Genomic DNA, 23,910 nt, shown 5'->3' on the forward strand with positions numbered 1-23,910 from the left:
TACACAGAACCCATAAAAATCAAACCTTTTGTCTGAGAGTGTTGTCCAAACATTCCTTGAACTCCAGCAGGCTTGGTGATATTCATATACACGCAGACAATTATCCAGACAAGGAGCTACCTGAAAGTCTGTCCCCAGAAAGCATCTTTATAATTCTTAAAATTACTCCTATGATTAGTCACAAAAATGAGCTTTAAAGAGAGAACTAATACATGGGAACTGCTGCTAGAAGTGACATCAGCTTTAGAAAGTGTATCATAGATATCTCTATCAGCCTGTAAAGACACAGGTGAAAGTGGGGACTATCATCAGCACACAGCTTATCTTTAAAGACTTGCTTTGTGAATATTCTAAGACTCTCATAGGAATAGTTTTAAAAATATCTAACAGCCCAGCAGGAATGTTTTCAGGACCAAGCTGCTTTGCAGATTTTACTTTTACTAACTCTTTACTAAACTGTCAGCAAGTAATAACCAATAACATAAGCCCTCACTTGGATATGCATTCTTCCCAGTTATTTAAATTTACTGTGCAAGTTGTTCCAAAGGAAATAGTGGCAATGCAGAATCTAGTACTGCTGGAAGTTATGTGGCAGAAAAGTTCCTCTAAAGATACTTCTGTCCATTCCAAGGAGTTATATAGTATGCAGGAATCTGCTGGCACACGAGACTCATTAATGGAAAACATCCAAAATAATCACTTATCCTTTCTGAAAAACCTGATGCCAGCTTGAGAAAGATCTTAGTCCATGTCACTTCCTGATGAGCTGGCATTCATAATGTATTTGACAGGATTCACAGATATTTTTATGCATGACCTCCTACTCTTTCATTTGACAGCTCACATAAAACACAAGTGGAAGGAATCAAGATTTTACAGACATTTTTTAAGCATCTGCCTGGGAAGAATATTGGTTTGTCTGAAGATGACACTGAATTTCCCCAAGACCTTTTCTGGACTTATTAGACTTACATATCAGCTGGACAGTGTTGACCTTAATTGAGTTAATGAGCTTTCTCTTGTGAATGTGAAAATATCAGTTACTTTAAAAAATACCCAGTATTCCAAACATTATGTCTTAGATGTCCTCTAATTTACAATTATTACTAATTACAATATCACAATTTTTACAACTGTAAAAAAAAGACAATCCCATATCTAACAGAAAATGCCTTAGGGCCTGAGGTTGCTTGAATATTCCTGCATCAAGCGGAGGTAAGGCCTATTTTTCCCAAAGACTTCTCCAAAGACCAAAAGGACATATCAGTCCAAAGACTAGCTTGTTTATTTATATTATCCCACTGCATGCAACTTTCAGAGATGGGGTTACCGGAGCAGAAGTAAGGAGGGATGTATCTGCATTTGAGAAAGGGCTTTGTTTAACATAGAGCATCACAGGAATTGCTCACTCCTTGCTTTTCCACACAGCAGCCTCCCCCAGACTGGCTGCATTGCCATGCTCTGCAAGGGGCAGATGAAATTTGTTGCTGCTGAGAAATATCCCATCTAAAGAAAAATACAAGAACTATGTTTCCATTCTATCTTCCTCTAGAACAAAACAAAATAAAACAAACAAACAAAAAAATAGTAAAATATTTGTTGGTTTTTTTATCAGATAAGCAGGACTGTACAACTGCAGCATGGCTTTAGCCATTCCTCCTTGCGTTTTTACCTAACTTGGCTGCTGTTACTTCATTTTAACTCATATCCTTGTAAGAGACATAGGAGAAATTGCCATATTAAAAACTGATTTTATTGCAACTCATAGCTGAAAAGATAAACCTTAATCGGTCCCAGACATCTCCTGGAAACACAACACAGCCCAGAGAAAGCAGTCCAGGAGGTTTATGGAGAGCATGGAAGATAACTTCCTGACGCAGCTGGTTGGCGAGCCTACCAGGGGAGGGTGCCCCGCTAGACCTTCTGTTCACTAACAGAGAAGGACTGGTGGGAGACGTGCTGGTCGGGGGCTGTCTTGGGCAGAGTGACCACAAAATGGTAGAGTTCTCGATACTCGGCGAAGTCAGGAAGGGGATCAGTAAAACTGCTGTCTTGGACTTCCGGAGGGCTGACTTTGGGCTGTTCAAGACACTGGTTGGTAGAGTCCCTTGGGAGGCGGTACTGAAAGACAGAGGAGCCCAGGAGGGCTGGGCGCTCTTCAAGAAAGAAATCTTAATGGCTCAGGAGCGGTCTGTCCCCACGTGCCCAAAGACGAGCCGGCGTGGAAGAAGACCAGCCTGGCTGAGCAGAGAGCTGTGCCTCGAGCTTAGGAAAAAAAAGAGGGTTTATAATCTTTGGAAAAGAGGGCGGGCCACTCAGGGGGACTACAAGGATACTGCGAGGCGGTGCAGGGTCAAAATCAGAAAGGCCAAAGCTCATCTGGAGCTCAATCTGGCCACTGCTGTTAAGGATAACAAAAAATGTTTTTATAAATACATCAACACAAAAAGGAGGACTAAGGAGAATCTCCATCCTTTACTGGATGCGGGAGAAAACTTAGTAACCAGAGATGAGGAAAAAGCTGAGGTGCTTAACGCCTTCTTTGCCTCAGTCTTTAACAGCAAAACCAGTTGTTCTCTGGACGCCCAGTACCCTGAGCTGGTGGAAGGGGATGAGGAGCAGAATGTCGCCCCCACAATCCACGAGGAAATGGTTGGTGACCTGCTACAGCATTTGGATGCACGCAAGTCGATGGGGCCGGATGGGATTCACCCAAGGGTACTGAGGGAACTGGCAGAGGAGCTGGCCAAGCCGCTTTCCATCATTTATCGGCAGTCCTGGCTATCAGGGGAGGTCCCACTTGACTGGCAGCTAGCAAACGTGATGCCCATCTACAAGAAGGGCCGGAGGGTAGACCCGGGGAACTATAGGCCTGTTAGTTTAACATCAGTGCCAGGGAAGCTCATGGAGCAGATTATCTGGGGTGTCATCATGCGGCAGTTGCAGGGCAAGCAGGCGATCAGGCCTAGTCAGCATGGGTTTACGAAGGGCAGGTCCTGCTTGACAAACCTGATCTCCTTCTATGACAAGGTGACACGCTTAGTGGATGAGGGAAAGGCTGTGGATGTGGTCTACCTTGACTTTAGTAAGGCATTTGACACTGTCCCCCACAGCATTCTCCTCAGGAAACTGGCTGCTCATGGCTTGGACTGGCGTACACTTCGTTGGGTTAAGAGCTGGCTGGATGGCCGGGCCCAGAGAGTTGTGGTGAATGGAGTCAAATCCAGTTGGAGGCCCGTCACTAGTGGAGTCCCCCAGGGCTCGGTACTGGGACCAGTCCTCTTTAACATCTTCATTGATGATCTGGATGAGGGGATCGAGTGCACCCTCAGCAAGGTTGCAGACGACACCAAGTTAGGTGCGTGTGTCGATCTGCTCGAGGGTAGGAAGGCTCTGCAGGAGGATCTAGAGAGGCTGGACCGATGGGCCAAGGCCAACGGTATGAAGTTCAACAAGGCCAAGTGCCGGGTCCTGCACCTGGGGTACAACAACCCCAAACAGAGCTACAGACTGGGAGATGTGTGGTTAGAAAGCTGCCTGTCGGAGAAGGACCTGGGAGTAGTGGTTGACAGTCAGCTGAATATGAGCCAGCAGTGTGCTCAGGCGGCCAAGAAAGCCAACAGCATCCTGGCTTGCATTAGAAACAGTGTGGCCAGCAGGTCCAGGGAAGTGATTGTCCCCCTGTACTCAGCTCTGGTGAGGCCGCACCTCGAGTACTGTGTTCAGTTTTGGGCCCCTCACTACAAGAAGGACATGGAGGTGCTCGAGCGAGTCCAGAGAAGGGCAACGAAGCTGGTGAAGGGTCTGGAGAACAAGTCTTACGAGGAGCGGCTGAGGGAGCTGGGACTGTTTAGCCTGGAGAAGAGGAGGCTCAGGGGTGACCTTATTGCACTCTACAGGTACCTGAAGGGAGGCTGTAGCAAGGTGGCGGTTGGTCTATTCTCCCACATGCCTGGTGACAGGACGAGGGGGAATGGGTTAAAGTTGTGCCAGGGGAGGTTTAGGTTGGATATTAGGAAGAACTTCTTTACTGAACGGGTTGTTAGTCACTGGAATAGGCTGCCCAGGGAAGTGGTTGAGTCACCATCCCTGGAGGTCTTTAAAAGACGTTTAGATGTAGAGCTTAGGGATATGGCTTAGTGGAGGACTTTTTAGTGTTAGGTCAGAGGTTGGACTCGGTGATCTTGGAGGTCTCTTCCAACCTAGACTATTCTGTGATTCTGTAAAAGGAGACAGTGGCAAGTACAAATTAACATGTCTATTTTCCAGTCTCGGTCCCCTACTGGGAGCAGGAGCCACTTTCCAGAGGAACCTTCATTTTGAAGCTGCTTTTGGCTTTTTTCAGGCCCTGCTACAAAGCATTAGTGACAGCTCTCATATGACTAACTAGGCAGGGAGGTGCAACAAGCAGCAGGAAAGACATGGACATGAACATTTGCCTGCATGAGCTGATATGCTTAGGAGAAGGCACTGAGTTATTACTTACCTGGTGACACACAAACAACTCCTTCAGGAGTTGTCTTACCCACAAAGGTCTTCTTGAGGTAGCAGTTTAGCATGGTACATAATGCAAAAAAGAAATTGTGAATTTGTGACCCTGTATATTTCTGTGTGTACTTGGACTTTGAAAAGAACTGAGAATTTGACTGAATCCCTACAGAAACAAAGTACTATTGCATCTTACAGCAGTGTCCCAGAAGTGATAATCAACCAGCAGCTCTGGACCTCCACTATAAAGCAGAGACCTTCACCAAAAGTTTTTCCATACCAGGATAACTTGGAAAAGGCTCATTTTGGGCAAGAGTAAGTGCTGCATTAATTGTGCCACAAATTCTCCATCAGAACAGTCCAATGATGAATTGAAGGATGTGATTAGAAGAGTCTGCTGCTGAAGAGCACATCCCATCTGTGTTAAATGGCATTTTTTATACAGAGAAATAGAGCTTTCTAAACCAGTAAGCCATTTGCTGCCAGGACATATGCAAGCACATCCACAGAAAGGCCCACACTGATCATTTATTTTTCTCAGCTTTCCTTTGTTGAGTCGGGAGAATGGTTTCTCTTACATGAGAAAGGAAACAATACCTGGGAGGTTAATGCTAAATGATCACTTATCACCACTTATGCAGTGGAAGGTACAGTTAAACATGAAAACTGAGTCAACTGAGACTCTGGTCTCCCACATCTGCAGCCTGGCATAAGGAAAGCAATGAATCAAAGTCTTCAGAGACAGCACAGAACAGCTTAGACCAACTTGTTACAAAACCAACAGTGCACTTTTATTTTCTTGCAGCAGGAGCAGGTGAGGGATGTGAGAGGCTGGCTAGGTGATGCTCAGGAGCTGTGTGGCCCAAGACTCTCCCTCTCCTATGCTGAAACCTTTAAACTTTACCACAGAATGATTTCACTTCTCTTTTACCTTGACTTCTTGTTCTGTGTTTTACTCTCTTTGTAATATCTGAAAACCTTGCTACTGAGCTTTCAAACAAAGTCCATGAGATGACTCAAAATTACAAAACTTCTGAGAAGGTCACTACTTTTTACTGCATTCCTTATGTCTTCCAAATAAAAGATGAGATAACCCATGGCAGGTTGAAGAGACAGTGTATTAATTTTAAATTTTGAAGCTAAATGCAAATTTAAGAAAGGGGGATCCTTTCTCACTTAATACAGCCCCCTCCTCTTGCCCCTCATATTAGTGCACTCTGAAAGCAACTTGTCAGTAAAAGCTACGTGTTTTGTTTCATCTTGGATGGGAAATAATTAAGGGAATATGGAGGAACCATGAATCAACCTTATGTTGCTGATGACTTCATACTAACCCAGCTGAGTTACCAAAGGGGATAATTAGTAAAGTCCAAACAGAAAATGATTAATAATATGACAAAGCCATGATTACAACAGTCTATTAACTGCAAGACAATATTGGTCTAATTGTGGCAACATTGACTTTTAATACTCTTAAGTAGCTTGCACTATCATTAAAGAGATTCACAGATAGCTCTGAGTTTAATGGGAAGAGTTATATTTAATATCTTAGGAGATGTAATTTAGCTTTCCTTCTACCCACTCGCCATACAGGAAACAAAATACCTTTGATGGCTCTCTCACCACTCCAGCATCTATTAACCACTCCAGCTAACTGTTGGATCTAAACAAAGCTTGAATACCATGAGTGAAAGTTCAAGGGGGCTGAAAAAAAAATATTCCGCGCTGAGGCCCAGAGTGGGGCCAGGCTCATGCTAGAAGAACTCAGATCTCTACTGAGTTTGGGTCCTGGCAACACTGTCATCACAGTTTTGGTCCCACAGCTCCTTGGCCACGCACAGACCCTGACAAAGCCTCAGACCTTATCTTTCCAAGAGGAAATGGACTACTTTCCTGCAAGCATTTCTTACTGGTAAGCTTTCGAACGGCCAATGGAAAATCTCAGCATCAGGGAGAGCTCTGACTGGTTTGTTTCCCACTAAGTTTCTTTCAGCTGAAAAACAATTAAACAAAACCCAGCTCTCAGCTATTCCAAACTATGACTTGGAACATTTAATTTCTTGCCACAGCAAATGCTGCCTGGAGGAGCAGTTAAAGGACCATGACAAAGCCTGGAAGGTAGGGGACAGTGTTGTGCCTTATCCTTTCTTTTGCTAACTGCATGCCTGGTTTTCCAGTATAATATATCAGCCATTGCTTATACCATGTGAGGAGGTATTTCCAGGCTTCTGTGTCCATTTCTGCTACATTTTTCTTTGGAACAGTGCTTTTGAGCATATATTGCTCCGTTTCTGTAGGGCTTTGTTAGAAATCATGCATTCAAATGATGGATTAGTATGAGAGTTATTGCTAGAGAAGACAGGAAACTCTGGGGCTACAACAGACCACATGAGGCACCACCAATTGCTGATTTAATTTTCTTGAAATTGAGAAGCATGAGCAATGTCTGATTAGCTGAGGCCTGGAAATTGGGCATGAAAAACTGTGGTGAATCTCAGATACCTGGTTGGGGGGGGGGAGGGGGCAGGCTAGATGGGCACACAGGACAATAGCAGGAGAAAAGGAAGAGGTTTACATTAAATCCTAGCTATAGACATGCTTAATCAACAACACTGTTCAGCTTTGAAGCTTTACAGAGCTTCAAAGGAACAGGGAATGGATGGAACAGAAACCGAATGTTAAACCAGCACAGCTACACAGCATCTAGCAGAAGCAGAGCCAAAGACAAAACAAGAATTGCAACAGAGTAAGGGCACAACCCCCTTGGGAATACAGTTCAGAACAAAACCCAGAAGACACCACAGAGTAAAGTAGCAAGTAGAGCACTTTGTAACAGGAATTTTGAGATGGAAACTGGCTATCTTATGTAAATGTAAAATGCTTATTGTAAAATGCTTCAAATCAATGGATTTGATGAGTGAAATCAGCTGCAGTGCAGCAGTGTGTAGCTCTCAGAGAGCTCCTTATCCCCTCCGCAAGCATGCCACAGACGTGGGAATGGTGACAGAGTAAATAATAAAGACCAGGCTGTTCCTGTCACCTAGCACAGCTCCAGTTCTTGCAGCAGCAAGCAGCTCTTTTTAAGAGCCCACAGCTAAGTGTGCACAGGGGTCTGCAGAAAACGTTTGTGAGAGGCAGTCATTGCAAACCCGCTCACTAATTGTCTCTTTTGGGAGAGTGTCCAACATGCCAGTGCTCTATCTGATATCTTCATTGTCACATCTTCAGGTCCACTCACTGACATTTGGTTGTCATCTGAAACTTTGGTAACACCTCGTCTTGATTTACTGGCTATGTTCTCTAGGCAGCTTTGAGCTATAGAAGAATGTCCTGAAATGTTCTTGAACTAGAGGTCATTAACAGCTGTCACTTGAAAGTCTAACTGCCATCAATTTGCTTTTCACAGGTAGCCTAACAGCAGAGGAGCTAGATGTGAAGCACTGCAGCAGGGAGTCCTGCTTAAACGAGATCACAAAGAACAAAGGTGTGGTCATTGATGGGAAAATATTTCATTGAGTTCTCGGTAGATTTTAAAGAACTGGCTCAGAAAACAATTATGGAATGAGCAGAGCTTCTCTTGTCCTTCAGGCATTATCTCATGCTGTGAGCAGCAGTAAGGGATGCAAAGCAGCCCTATGTAGCAGCAAGTCAGACAGCAGCACCCAGAGAGTGCTGGGCACTGGAGGTATCACCTGCAGATTCACAGCTTACAAGTTCCTTTCTTAGGCCATCCAAACTGTTTCTATCCTGGGACAAATCTGAGCAACAGCAACAAGAGTCAGGTGTCACCTACTGCTCTATCTGCATCTACAAACACCCTGCTGAAACTAACAGGAGCTTGGTTGCTTATCGTGTTTCCCTAGAGAGAGACAGAGAGCACTACCCCGCCTGAGGAAAGTGCAACATCCTTAGAATATGTGCGGAATGACCATGAAGCAATACAAATATTTGGCACTGTGACCCTGTGACCAATACAGAACAAAAGAAATCAGGGTCTTCTTGTCTCTCGACCATATACATAAAGATTAACTTATTATTCCTCTTGTCTCTCCAATGCAGCACAGTGTTATGAAATACCCACGGAGCCCCTGAGAGGTTCCAACTCTTCAGGACAGTTGATTGCTAAGACCCACAGGATGGATGGAAGGTCTTTAATACACCATTTACATTCCCAAGCCTCAAGTACATTTTACAAGCTTTTGCTATGTGAAAGTAAGCAGTGCTTTCTGATGCTGTTTGTTGCAGACTATGACTAAATCTTGTTTCGTTACTCCAAGTCAATCACAGGTAAATCCAAAGACAGTACAACTGAAAATAACATGAAAGCAAGAAGACTGTTCAGATCATTTAATTTGAAAATTTTCTTCATACAAAATTCACTATATGTTTAATAGTAAATTTCTTCCCTCTCAAACCGGCAGAGGGGCAGAAAGCTTCATGAGATGAATGTTGCAGATGTCATGAGAGGAACCATTGAAATATACTTTGAAATGCTTCCTTTGAAGCTCTGCAGACCTAACCTTCCTCCTGCAGGCAGCTGAAAGGACATTTATTCTGTTCATTTGCTTCCCCAGTTCTTGGACACTGGGTCTAGCTCTATCAGCTTTCACCACTTTCCACCTGCGATTACGGGCTCCGCGGGAACCCCTTCTCTGCATGTCCCAGCTACCTATCAGGTTATGGGAAGACAGAAACAGGAAGGCTCTAACTAGCTACGCCGAAGTTTCAGTCAGATAGAGAAAACTTCTTAAAAATTAATTTGCTGCTACCACAGGGTTCCTGCCATACAAGAGCTTATTGGAATGCAAACTATAGGCTTCAAAGGCAGGGATGAATCAGAAGCTATTTTGAGAGTAATTATATAAGATCATAAAATTCAGAACATCTCATTATTGCATGTTAAGTATGAGGACAACCTGTTTGAAAAGACAAACTTGGAGGGAACCAGTGTTTCAAGCAACTAAGTCCAAGTGCAAAGAGCAACCTCATAATTCCAGTCCAGACAAAACTTTATTCATTAAACAATGCCTTTTTTTCTAAACATCTACCATAATTCTTTAGGAGATGTGGTTCTATATCTGGGAGAACAACTAGAACAGTGAGAAAACTTCTTGCAAAAATTTGTTCCATTAGCAGCTTTAGCAGCTTTAGCAGTTATCTGTATTGTTGTCCTAGAAGTCAGATATCAGCTTACTAGTGACAGTGGTTGCAAGTCCCCAAATTTTATAAATTCCAGTTCCAATTATAATTAAGCAGAAAACATTTGAATAATGCAATTGCACATGGAATGAAGTTCTGTTCATTCTCTAACCCTGAATGAATTTGAGGCCATGTTGATACTCTCTACACTCTCTCTACAGATCCACGATTTCCACGTTTGCAGAGATTTACAGTGCTTTTTTAGGCAATATAAAGCCTGAATGCAGTAATAGCAAGAAAAACTGACAGATTCCAAGTGGCATCCCTTCCTAAATACCCAAAATAATGAGAATATGGATACTTCAGCAGAGAGGAGCCTGCTGAAGCACTTTCCTCACTTCAGATAAGTAACTCTTACCAGCTGACAAATGTTCAATAAACTCTGCTCGAGAACAAAAGGAAAATCTGGATGCTGCAGCATGGATGCCCCGGGAGATAAGGGAACTGTGACATTAAGAGGAGACTTCAACCAAACCATATGGAGACTGTCAGAGTGCCTGCCCCAGCAACAAGGCTCCTTATCCCCCACACTCCAAGTCAGCAAGGACATTGGCAAGGGGACAATATAGGAGCAGAGCCAATCACCTCCTCTGTCACACCCCTGGGCACTTCTTGGAGGAACTGCCAGAAGACCAAAGAAACAAGAAACCCATAAATTCTGAATGAAACCAACTCAGCAAAGCAAGGAAGCTCTGATTTTATGCTGAAAGGGCAGGGACACAAATCTGCAATATTCTCAGCACCCTCCCTGTTTTGGGTGCAGCTCCAACTTTTCCATATGTTTACACCACATTATGCCACTTGGTTCTGATTGTCTGTACTGGGAGAGAGACAGCCACAAATGCCAGCATAGCATTGTTTTTTGTGTGTTTATTGCAAGGGATTCTAGCTGAAACAGAAGATACTTGTTTGGGCTCCTCTCCCACAGGATTTCTCACACCCTGCAGAGGGCTAGCTTGACCAAAAGTATCTGCTGGAGACAGAGCACAGTGTGACCTGTCATGAAGTCCAGTACAACCTGAGCTCACCAGCAGTGTCAGCCTATGCAGTCACTGCAGACCTCAACAGCACTCCTTCCAGAGGAACCAGCATGGGTCAGGAGTGCTGCGTACTCTCCCCAGCTGCACCACGATTCTGGCTGTTTTACACAAAAGGGACTGTCAAACCATTCTACCACACAGGCTCAACTTGCAAAACCTTCACAAGCCTCAACTCTTCTCCCCTCCTCCTTGCTTTCTGCTGAGGAAAGGTATTCTCTGTTTACTTACTCAAAAGTGATTCAGACATTCCCTCCAGACAGCATCAAAGGCATGCTTGTTTCTCAAACTTTTTTTGACATGTGCAACCAGAAGGGGAACTTTGAGATGTCAACAATGTTCATTTATATTATCAAAAGTGACAAAAAAAAAAAAAAAATAGAAAAAAAAATGTTCCAAACTGAAGAAAACATTCCCTAGTGATTCTGGTCGTTTTGTGTCTTAATCAGCTGTTCTCTACAGTATTATAAATGAGATTGTAACAGTTGTCATCGCTTTATGCCTAACTGATGACAATCTAATGAACTATTATAAGCCACACTGCATATAATTATAGTACATAGCTGTGTGCTAATCCCATGACATTTTATCACAATATGCTGTAGCAACACCTGTAAATGACTCAGTAGTGCTGAACACACACATGATCCCCTGGGCTGAGGTTACATGTCCAACCTTGAATGTTATCTTCCCCCCATGATGTGACCTCTCTAAAGAGGACCTGAACTGAGCAGGGGAGTGCCAGGGAGGCTGTTCAATATGGGGTGCATCTTTGTCCAGACCTGAAGCTTAGCAGAGCTAAGCAGACAGCAAAATACCATCTTATGGACCCTTCTGAGATGCAGAAATATGGCTTCATTTCAAGATGTAATGTAAATAAAATAAGCAAAAGGTTTTCACTATCACTCTCTCTCCCATAAGCGACTGAAGACCCTGGACATTAAAATTACTCTTCAAAGCCTTGGTCAAAGCCACAGCTGTTGTGAGGTAACATCAGAGAGGCTGGGAACACAGCTGTGCTCATTGCCCAGGCTCACAGCAGCAGGCATGCTCTGACTCCATTTTGATTCAAAAAGGAAAAAACACAAAGCCAGGCTGTCCTGAAACATCTCAACAAAAGTGTGATCAGAAAGAGAATCAGGGTCTCCTTCATCCCACTCTGCAGCCTCAGAACATGAATCCTGCCCAGCAGGGAGCATACACTGATCGCCAGTGCAGCACAGACCCTCCAGCAGGACCTGGGGCCACACAGGGAGACACAGCCCGAGCATCAGAAGAAGCAGAGATCTACGGCTCACAAAGCACTGACCCTAAGCCTGGGACAAGGTAGCCTGGAAAGCTGTCTGGAGGCTTTGGAGACTTTGCTTCAGCACTGTGAGCACTGCCACTTTCCCCAGGGACACAGAGCCCCTCCAGAGCAAAGGCACTCCTCAACTACCTGAACACACCTGGAAGAGCTTTAATTACGTGGACCCATCCCATAGTAAACCTCTTCAGAGCAGGAGGGATGCAGGACTCATGCAAACTCCCCTGGCCACAAGTGCTGAAAAGCCTGGAAAATATGTTCCATGTTCCATCCATGTTCCCAAGAGGTCAGGTTGCCAGTTACATCCATACCCAGCATGAGCGTGTAAGCCTATGTCTTACCTCTTTCCCCCTCTCTCAACGTGTCACTGCTGTTAACACCTGGCAGATGACAGACAGCATGGTCTGCATGGCAGAAGAGCAGTGACCTGTTTGGAACAGTGTCTGCAAGACACAGAGCAGCCAAGAGGATCCCCCAGTCACCTCCCTTCTTGGGACCAGCTGCTCCGTGCAGAGACCCGTGCTGCCCTGTTCATAATGCAGCAGTGATGGAAGCAGCACTGCTTTATTCAAGAGACAGAGGAGCTGACTCTTGGCTGTGCTGAATGATCAGGGAACTTCCTCCCTGAATGGCTCTGCTCCTGTTATTAGCTGCTGCTGCTGCTTCCATTAGCTTGTAACAAAGACAGCGATCTTTAACCCCTAAAATGTACCACACGGCAGTCACCATGCAGGCTGGACTGTGTGATCCCTCAAATTTTTTAAATGGATTCTGAGCTTCTTTTTCCCTTCTCCAACGACTTGTGTCATTCCGTGCCATGCACCATAAAATCTTTTTAGCATGATCATTTTGACCAGAGAGCAGATTCAGAATCAAGCTCAGATATCTGAGCAAATACGCACAGATGTCCAAGAGATAAAGTAGTGCGTGTGGAAAAAATACATTTAAAGAGGTGCTTGCTGTATCTATCTAATGCTGTATTGTTACAAGTGTACATGCATTTCTTTGCAGCAATTACAAACATGCATAGAAAAACAGAGTAATACTTATATTACCAAAGATACCAGTGTGCTAGAATTTCTGGTCAATTATTATCCAATGGAACCAAATACTCTGGAAGTGTATGATGCTTTGATGTCTCTGAAAGGGCTTCTATGAACTGAGCTTCAGGCATCCTGCCTTTAGTCTTTGTTACATATTTTCCTGTGATGTTGTCAAACACTGCCCTGCTACAGCATAACAAACTGAACTAAAATATAAGCGGCCTTAATTATTATCTGCAGTTTCACTATGCACAAGACACCCTTCAGGATAACTTTTTTTTTTTTTTTTTCCTCCATGGAAAATTTAATGTACAGTCACTCCAAATATCCCTCCTCTGTCCTTCTAGGATGCCATTTTGCTGTGCACAAGTATAATTAAGGACAATGCATGGTAGAGAGACAAATCACATCTTTCTCAAATAACTGCCATCATAAGTGACTGTTATATTAGTGAGTCTACTGGAGTGAAACAATAAGGGCTGTTACAGACAAGCTTCTCCTTTCTACATTATACAGAGAGGAATAAAAACATATATTATCACCTCTGAATAAGAAATAAATATTAAAGCTAGAAAAAGCTGCTTAACCAACATGAGATGGAAACACGGGGTCCTAAAGAAGAATATGAGCATACCTAGAAATGTGAACAGTAAGAAGAAAAAACAGGTAAGAAAAACAATGATAGCTGAAACTACACTTAAATGAAAAATTATATCAGAACTGAGATCCAGGTGTGGTTCTAGTTTTGCCTCTGAACAATGAATGAGCACATGTGAAACCATGTGAATTTAAGTGAATACATGGTGTATGCAGCAGGCTGTACACATTGCACTGTTAAGACTTCAGCAAAGCAAAGATGTCAAGCAACAAACACCTGCAAACATAAAAATACCAGCTACTCAGAATCATCCTGCAAAACAGTGGAGAAGATCAGAGTAAGAATATGCCCTGATTTGAACTAGCTAAAAGCACATGCTTGGTCTTGGTGAAACAGGGAAAACACTGAAAGCAAAAGAAAATGTTTCAATGGCAAAGACAGAAACCTCTGTAGCAAATCTTTGCTAAGGAAAAGAAGCTCCATATTATGAAAAAGGGGAAAAAATAATAAAGTAACTTCAGAAATGTGGACTTACCAGAGAGGTATCTGTTCTTCAGCTCAATCCGTGGTCACTGTCCTCAGCCTGCTCGCATACACAATTAACACCAGCAGCAATCTGGCTGCCTGTTTCTATGGAGTTTTAGATTCTGATCCCTGACTATGCATGAGGCTACTGCAGCTGCACAGGAATAGGCTCTGAGGTCCGCAAAAAAACCTATAAACATAATCAGCCTCCCTGTACTGCTTCAAGAATGAATCAACCAACAGCAATTAAGCAGATTCAAACCTGCAGCTATGCAGAGATGTACTTACAAAGCTCCTAAACACACACACTCCACACAGCTCTATAGGTGCATTTTATTTATCAGGACCATCGCAGCACATAGAACCAGCTGTAAAGTCATAAATATACACACTATACATAAACATATATTCATAGACTGGATATATAATAATTTTTTCTATATTTTTGCTGCTCGTTTTGACCTTATTTTAATATAGTTGTAAACTTCCCACTGGTAGCAAGGTTTGAACTTGACACCTTCAGGAGCAGAGCACAAAGATGTTTTACTTGAGCTAAAGAGCAAATGTGCTGCATGTAGCTCTTGCTGTTTCCATTTCTGCTGGTGGACCAGGCACTCACAGAGGAAAGCAAAATTAATTTTGCAAGTGCATTACTCTGTGATAAGAAAGATCTTTGCCTGTAGGTGCTTCTACTTCCATGCTTGGCCTCTGGAAACATAAGCTTCAGTGATTAATATTAGTTTTGCCTGGGTGACTTCAAACATGCTCACATTTATGGCACCGTATTTACTTAAAATACACTTTAGCAGTGATTCAGAGAAGTGTGTTATTACAGCCAATAAGTAAATTCAAAAATTGCCCATATTTTATAGCTAGTGGCCATAGGCATCCCACATCAGTGAATGGGCATGCCATCAATTTTCCCATTAGTCAAAGCATCCTATCAAGAGATAATGTTTTCCAAGAAAAATACTTCAGAAGCAATTTCTCCATATAAAAATGTTCATTTGCCATCAACATTCCTGCAATGAAAAACCCTGTATTGCACAAAAATTCAGCCTTTTTTCTGCCTGCAGCAGGAACATTTATGTACATGTGGGTTTAACATTTTAATAGTATTTGTAAAGTGCCAGGAAGGTATTCATTGCTGTACCAGGTGTACTGTCTGCATCATGAAGTTTAAAAAAGAGCAGTTCACACAAAGGGCAGAATGCTAAATATGCACTGAATTATTGCAGGATTAGAGCTCAGAAGGATATCTGACAAAGTGTGCTGGGAAATGTTATCTTAAAGACTCTTCTGTTTTTTCATTTTCCCCCGTTGTCCTTTTTCTTCCTCTAGCTTCATCTCTAGTACCCTGTGCTAGGAAAGCACTAGGGCATTTTTCTGAGGAGAATCAATGCATAAGGAAGTGTTTGAGGAGGGTACACACTCAGTGCTGGCATCAGCTGGGGTTGTGCACACAACCCCACAGTGACTCTCTGGGTAAAGACTGCAACACTTCTGCACAGCACCTACATAGTGTAGACTATACTTATTGTACAGGACATCGAAGCTTTTGACAAATGGATACAATGAGGGAAAACAAACAAATAAATGAAAAAAAAAAAAAAAAAAAAAAAAGTGCTGGATGTGCTCAGGTCCTGGTGTAAATTCCTTTCCACATCACACCCACATTCCCTCCTTTAAAGTCAGCAAGCATCACAAGTCACAGACTCCAGTCATGCTCCACCAGCTCTGCATGTTCACTTCAGAATTATCATTTTGTTTTTAAATCCCTCTGTGGACTCAAGCTCCCACCTTGTGTGCTGTCCCCTGCCTGGCATGATCTCCCAGCATGGGTGGGCAGTCTCTGTCTGCAGCCAGACACAGCACCACGCACCCATGGGGAGCAGGATCTGGTTCCAGCAAACACTGGGAGTGAACTAGTACCTTGATTCAGCCCAAATTCAGTGGCAGCCTGACCATGTAGATGAGTCCATAGCACCCTTCACAGTGACAAGAGATGGCAAGGAGGGATGCCATGCCCACTGCCCAGGGGTACTGGCAGGCTGGAGCAGGGCTGCTTGCAGGAGAGGCCATGGGCTCCATCCCTTGGGAGCAACCCCAGACGTGAGCACTCAGCAGAGCACATGCGCTGTCACAGGGGCTCCTAGCAGGCCCTGGAGAGTGGGATTTGGCACCCTGCTCCCCAAAGCCCCTGGAATCTGCTGCACTCCAGCAAGCAGCTCCTTTCCTACAGGCAGGGGCATCAGGCCACATACAGTAGCTCACCGTGCCCAGCACAGCACTGCCCTGGGGTTTGGAGCATGGGTTCCCCTGCAGGGTTGTCCAAGTACTTCACCCTTCAACAGGGCTTTTCCACGAATGATCTCGGTGAGCTCTGCAAACCTAGAGCACTTGCTGCAGCTCCAGGGCAGAGAACTGATGTATCCATTTATTTAAGGCACATCACTGCAGTGGTAAATGTTGTCTCTATATCACAGGCATCTCCTTTGCCTACAGCTTATGCCTGTGTGCTAGTCACACTCACAGCATCGCTGCACAACAGCTGAGGACTGGCAGGGAAGAGAGCTATCAGATGGGGTGAGCTACAGGGGGGATTTTAGATAAGCACAACAAAAGGATGATGCCTCTTGCTCAATCTCAGGGCCCACAGCCAGGAGATCAGTTCTATTCCTGGCACTGCCACCGGCCAAACTGCAGGTAAACACTCACCCTCACATGCCACTGATACATCATGACCAGTACCTTCTTCATCCAAATACCTTATTTTTCTGACATACTTAGCTACTGGATTACTAGCCAGCAGCAGCCTGCAATGCTCCTTTGTTGGTATACAATACCATACGGCATGCTAGAGAAATGCTGCAGCTGTATTTCTGTTATTGACCAAGTAGGGGAATCAGCTATTACATAACCTGAACTACAGAGAGTAGGGAAGCATCTACTTTATACACAGTATCACTTTTCAGATCCAATTTAAAATGCTTTCAACAGAACTGTCACTGCATAAAACCAGAGTTGCACATTTCAACATATTCTCACATAAACCATTACATATTATTTTTGTATTCACACTTCTTATCCACAGTCAGATACAGTTCAAGAAGGCTACTGATACTCAGTTAGTTTCTTTGCAACTCCACAGCATTCCCAGAAGATAATGCTCTCTCTCAAAACTTGAAAGATATCAAAAAAGCAGATCACCTTGCAGGGTCTAATGGCAAACAGCTGTGCAGAAGCAGCCCTGTCTCCCTGACTGGGGAGCATTAGTGCTTTCCTCTGCCTGCTCGCCAGCAATGCAAACTTCTCGGGGACAGTTGCCAACCTGAGCTGATTTATCCATCAGCTAATAGATTTATCCAGGAGGTAACAAACTGATGGAAAAGTCCTTGAATTCACACAATGATGACAGAGAGGGTCAATTTTACACCAGAAAACATTGCACCCAGGTTACCAAGATTGTGCAGTCCAACACTGGGAGCACCTCAGCAGGATCCAGCACTTGTGCTGCACTGCTCCTCCTCTGACTTTCCTGTTGGGATTGATATGGCACCTTATCTCAAAGTCTTATCACTGCTCATCTTTGCACATCAGTTTTTATTTGCACATCTTTATGCATAAGAGCTCACCAGATCTGAACATAGGAGTCTAGGTGGCTGATAGCAAATTTGCTTAACATAAGCCTTTAGTGGAAAAGGGACAAAGCACAAATGCAGATAATTTGATACACATACAGACACTAATGGGAGAGGTTGTCTTACCACCACAGTCAACAACATTAGTTAATGCTTCGTGCAAACAGATGTGTTTCCGCTTGCTGGAGCAGTTTTACATTTAGGCATCTCAGAAATATTAGTACCTATTGGGCCTAAACAGTGTCCTCAGTGCTGTCTAGAAATAAAAATGGTCCCAGTCATGCAGAGCAGAGACAGCAGCACTAGCTGTCAATGCACCCAGTGCAGTCAGTCAGCCCAGCATAGCTTGCACAGAGCACTGGGATAGAGGCTGGTACTTAAACTAGATCAGAGCAGACAAATGTTTGGAGCTGTTAAAGGGATATGATTATGTGATTGTGACCTGAAAATAGACTAATGAGATCCTTAATAGGCTGCATAAACAATTGCAGGCCCCTATCTGTCTTAACAGTGTAGGCAGAGCAACAGCAGTACAGACATTCCTGCTGCATACAGTCAAGAAAACATTAATTAGGGTACCAAGGTAAAAAATTAGGTAACAATGCATAAAGATATTTGCAATTGAGAAAGCAGTTTCACTGGATGCAACACATAGTACCAGCAGAGATAAGAGGCCTCCAGAAGAAGCAGATATAAAGCAAAGACATTTTAAGATGACAAGTTATAGGAGGAGTGGAATGTGAAATGAAGGTGTTAGGCCTAACATACTGGCAAAACAGTAGAGGAAGCAGTGCTACAAGCAAACAGATGGCAGAACCCCAGAGAAAGCAGAGAGCTGTCAGTGTGTCCTGGTGCCAGTCATGTCCTGGTGTGTGAGACACTGGCAGGAAGGACCTGAAGCAAGGTGACACAACGAGCCTTGGGCAGGAACTGATGGGCTACCCCTGGGCTCTGCACAGGTGTCCTCAGGTGGGGAGATGAAAGGTTTCTGAAAACTTATGCCATGAAATCAGGCCAGATTAGTAAATTATTATCTACAGAAACCTTAAAATAAGTGTCAGCTAATTACAAAAGTAAATAAATAAATAAGCGCTCTGCACAAATGATCTAATACACAAACAACTTAGAGAATGTTATCAATAATGCTAAAAAGCATTTTGTTTATTTGGTTTTTGCTCCTCAGAGTGTGACCCTGGGATGTAAGTTCCCTCTGCAAATGTCTTTAAGTTACAGGCAGGAGCAGACCTCTCAGGAACAAGGAGCTGTGATCAGAAGCTTACAGAAAATTAACCATATTCCAATAAAGAAATGCCTCTTTACTTTTAGAGCCCTATACTTGCTCTTAGTCCATTGCTGAAAAGCCAGCGTGTCTCCCTAGCTTTACAAGCTGATGAGGACAACCTTCAGGTGGGGACACTAAAAGAAATACATGAAAGTACATTAAGATTCCTTATTTGACTTAAAAAAAAAAAAAAAAAAAAAGTCCATGCAAATCATTGCTTTTCTCAAGCTGGGGTAACAACAAATGGTTCCTGTCTGTTTCTTAAATAAGCTTTTTATTACTTTTTGCTTTATATAGGACAGGAGTCTAGGTTTTTAATAAAATGAGGAACTTTCACAGAACTTTGTATCATTAACCATCTCTCTACCAGCACTTCCCCTGTCTGTCTTCTCAGTACAGCTATTCCCAGGTTACACTGGTTCACATCAACAGGTTAAGTAGTACTTGCACCAAAAGCTCAGCTGTGGAACATGTAAAGGAAAATAATGACACAGATATGTGTGCTGAGACCATTTCCCCCCAGGTTCCAACAGTGAGCTTGCAAACATTTCCTACCCTTTGCAAGAGTCTTCCTGCCTTGGGCTGTTTGCAGTCACAAGCATTGCTCAAGCACACAGGACCAGAGTACTGTACCTGGCTCGGAGATACTCAGGCTCTGGTCTGAAGGCAGAAGGAGGAATTCCCTGCAAGCATCCAGGTCCAAGCTAGGCAGGCTTTTCTTCCGGCATAGCCTGCTGACAATGTGAACTGCCTTCTGACAGCGGCTGTCATCCTTGGTACCGCTCATCTCCCAGGCTGCATCCTCTGCTGTCCCCCCTGGCTGTCTAAGAAAGTCAAACTAAGAGAAGAAGGTTTGCTTATTTTTAATCACACCAGTCCCACCCTTTGGCATGGCAGCACTTCAAGAGACACCCTGCGCATCTCCAGCTCTACAAACCCTCCTCAGCATTCAGACCAGCGAGCCTCTGGTCAGACTCCAGAAATCCCAGCTCGCTGCAGCCCTGCCATGCTCCTGACAGTCCTATTGCCTCTGAGATCAGATATCTGTTTACTGCCAAGGCGTGTTCCAGACAAAGAACCTCCTACTAAATTCAGTTTCATACCCTCCATACTACGTTTTTAAAGCTGCAGCCCAGATAATTCCTTTTAACCCTTCAATTGCTGGCCTCTCTTTTTCTCAGTTCTCCAGAGGCAGAGTTTCAAATCCCAGCCCCAGAGCAATTTTACAAAAGAGTGAATGCTCTGAGGACAGCACATCGTCAGACCAGAGAAACAAGTGTTCCCACAAACATTGCACAAACTATTAGAACTGCTAAAGATAACAAAAGCAGTAGGTTTTATTAATTTGTTTGTACCAGTCATAGCATGACAGGCTGCAGATGGCCATAAAGATTGAGAATGCTATTGTATTTCATACTTTGTTGTTTGTTTTTCTTTAATGTATTTTCTGTAACTTTTTTTTTTAAAAAAATAAAATATATTTCTGTTGTAACTTAGCAGACAGGTCATGCCACACAACAGAGCATTTGACAGGCATGAGAAAAGAAGAAACTGTATAACAGGCAATTACAATTACATTCAGCAGAATGATTTCTTGCAGTCTCTGGAGCAGAGTAGCTCGTACAAATATAATGAGGGCACTGGAGAGAGAGAGCTAAAGCTACACAGGTCCCTCAGCCCCACATCACAAGAGGATATGTTTAAGATTAATGCTGTTGTGTTTATTTTCTCTGTTAATTACTTGCTGAAGTACTTTGAGCTATCATACTGTATGAGTCCCAGGAGTTATACAAGCACCCATGCATCACTAGGAGCACAGATACTCCAGCCCAGCCACACAGGCTCATGCAAGTCAGCAAATCTTCCAGGTGCTCAGTCCTGAAATTCCAGGCAGGGAACACCAGGATCTACCCCAAATGTCCCTTTTGCAGCCTTCTCCTGCCAGGTCCCTGCCCGTTTCCACTGTCTTGTGACCAGCCTGGGGGCAAGCACCACATGACAGGCACAAGGCACCAGGAAGCTGGTGCCACCCAGCACCTCAGGATTGCTCCACCGCTGCCCCGTGCCTCTCCCACACGTTGGGCAGGACCAGCATCCCCTTCCACCAGGAGCAGCTGAGGTGCACATGCCACCCATACATGTGAAGACATTGGCTCCAACATCCATGTGAAGCTGCAGACAGGACCGTCCTGGTTACACCAGTCCTTCCTGACTCCTTGCCTAGACTGATGTATCTGGGGCATCTCACCATTGCTATCTGGCTGCAGGTTTCTACCACAGTGCTTTAGTCAGCACAGCAACCTCTGTCTGGCAAGAGCAACTTACCTACTAAGCAATTCTTCTTCCAAAAAAAACTTCTGATGCTATAACAACATTTGAAATCTTTTATTAAGACAGTAATATCCTGCAACTGGTCACAGAGACACTTTTAATCAGACACTACTACCTCCCGGTCAGTGTTCTATCACCTTTTGCAGCAAACAGTTTGAGATATACCTGCAAACTTGGAAGTACTTCTGAAAATGTTTGCCATATGCAAGGACAAACACCATCATCTCCAACTGCTTGCTGCCAGCACCATGGCTTACACAGATCTATGTTTACTGAGTAGAGATTCCGATCTTTGCAAGATTGGAAACTTAACCAGTAACTTACAAGGAATTCAAATTCAGGTACAGTTTTGCATAACATTTCTGTGACAAGCTCCCTAAAACTTATTTATCTTTAAATATATATATATATGTGTTCCCAAAACTTGTTTTTGAACCAAACATTTCCTTTACTGACACCTTCATCCTTCTTCTTTTCCTCATTCATTGCACAGTACTTTTCCTTAGGCAACACAGCCTTAGAGAAGGGCCTTTTTGTCCCTCATTTAGGTCCATACAACATCTCTCAGGAGCTAGGCCCTAACCTACTGCAGTCTCCTCAGTGAACTGAAGTACGGAGGAGTTAATGATGGTTTGCTTCAACATGAGTTTAAGGACCTTTTCCAAAGCTGACCATTTGGTTTCTTCTGTTTCCTGCACCCTAGGAGAAATTGCAAATAACTTTGATGTCACTGTGGAAGGTTCTACAAAACATTTTTTTCTATTTGTCTTTGACTGGGAAGGTGCAAGACGAATGTGAAATGAACTGAGCTGAAATCCACCCTGCAGATACAATCATGATGCAGCCCCAAGAACAGACTGCAAGAGCCTATCCAAATGAATTCCATAACTGGGGGAGGCAGGAAGGATCAGAGGTGATGTTAATTCAGCAACTGTGACAAAGCTTAAGTGGTTTACTTTAATTAGAGTACTCTTTACCTGGGCAGATTAGTAACGCATCAGCACACAAAGGAAGTAAAACCAGCAGAGACTGCATGGATTAAGTTACAACCAGTTTGTGCATGGTACTGCTTCCTCCCTGTTAGTCTTCCCCGGGGTGACCAGATCCCATACATTTGATCTCTCTTCATTAGTAGTCTGAAATGGAGTAGCAAATGCAGAAGTGATTACAGATGGATCAGTGCAACATCCCCTGCCCTTCAGGACCACACTACACTTCTCTGGGAAAATTAAAATATATGCAGTGTCTTGGAGGCCACTGCAGGGCAGGAAAAGAACACTTCAGCAGTTGATTTCTCAGTGTCAGGGAAGATTGATTTGCAAGTCAGGACAGAAGCCACTCTAAATTTTAGTGCACTGCAAATCCAGCCTTGTTACAGCTTCTGTAGTCCATGAAACACCATATATCCTAAAAGCCATCTGTACTTCAATATAAGGTGTGGAAAATGCATACAGAGCACTGGACTATCCCAAACTAGGATCACACAGTCTCTAGCAAAGGGTCCTGAAGCAGCCCTGATAGTAATGGAATTTACATTTGTTAGTGTCACCTCCCCTAACAGTGTACACAATGTACTTCAGCAACACAGTGGGGCAAACATCTATGGCTTGCACACACCGTGTCCTGATATTTCAATGGTGTTCACAAAAAGTGGAAAATAGTGATAAACAGCTGTGCTTAGTGAGCACTGTTCAGAGGCAACAGAGTCCCAGGCTTGGGAGCCAGCTCCAAAATAAGAAAGAGATAATGACACTAAGCAGCAAGGAATAGGTACATCAACACTCATCACAGCCTTCTGAGGTTTTTCTAAATGGAGCAGTTTCATCTCCTGCTTTACTGAAACCAATAAGTGATACACGTGGTCAGCCTTGGCACCTGCACAAGTGCCTCAGAGGGTGCTTCACAAGAACTGCTGGCACTCAGCCCACGCCTGCCAGCACCTCTGCAGTTGCTTCTGCTTTGCTCATGGCCTGGCAAGAAAGGAGCCAACCAGGATCTGGTGAAGAAGCAGCACCTCTTACCTGCTCCTGCTTTCTTTGCCTCCTCTGGGGCACCGGTGGCCTAGACTCCCAAAACCAGAGTACAGTGAGACCCAAGGGGATCCACGTGAACTCCTGGCTAATTATACCATCACTACTTCTCCCCAGCACAGTAACAGCTTTTTCCTAAGCCACCCAAACTGGCACCAAGAGTGGAATTCCTGGAATACATCAGTGAAGTACTGCAGTTGAAATTTGAATTTACCTTGAAGATATTTCAGTAGACAAAAATGACAAAACAAACAAACACAAACCCACAAGAAAAAGGTTAATGTCCAATTGAGAGCTTGTAATACAGAGATCAATAGCAAAATTCAATTATTTGGGTGGAAAAACAAAACAAAACAAAAAACCACCTAATTTTATTTCAAAGAAAATGCCAAGAACATTTTCCTTTTTAAAGTCACCTTGGGTCAATTGT

The 23,910-nt window shown here is 43.7% G+C and overlaps 1 protein-coding gene across 1 annotated transcript in view; it reads right to left on the reverse strand.

Moving 5' to 3' along the window:
- Positions 1 to 20,172, reverse strand: part of SYT6 (synaptotagmin 6) — a 44,625-nt gene extending 24,453 nt beyond the window's left edge. Inside the window, exon 1 of the mRNA XM_035346902.1 lies at positions 19,753 to 20,172. Within this exon, the coding sequence (XP_035202793.1) occupies positions 19,753 to 19,906 (154 nt within the window). The 5' untranslated portion in view covers positions 19,907 to 20,172. The remainder of the gene's footprint in view (positions 1 to 19,752) is intronic.
- Between the last annotated feature and the right edge of the window lie 3,738 nt (positions 20,173 to 23,910).

This window comes from Oxyura jamaicensis, chromosome 26 (genome assembly GCF_011077185.1).
Source record: "Oxyura jamaicensis isolate SHBP4307 breed ruddy duck chromosome 26, BPBGC_Ojam_1.0, whole genome shotgun sequence".
Taxonomy (NCBI): Eukaryota; Metazoa; Chordata; class Aves; order Anseriformes; family Anatidae; genus Oxyura; species Oxyura jamaicensis.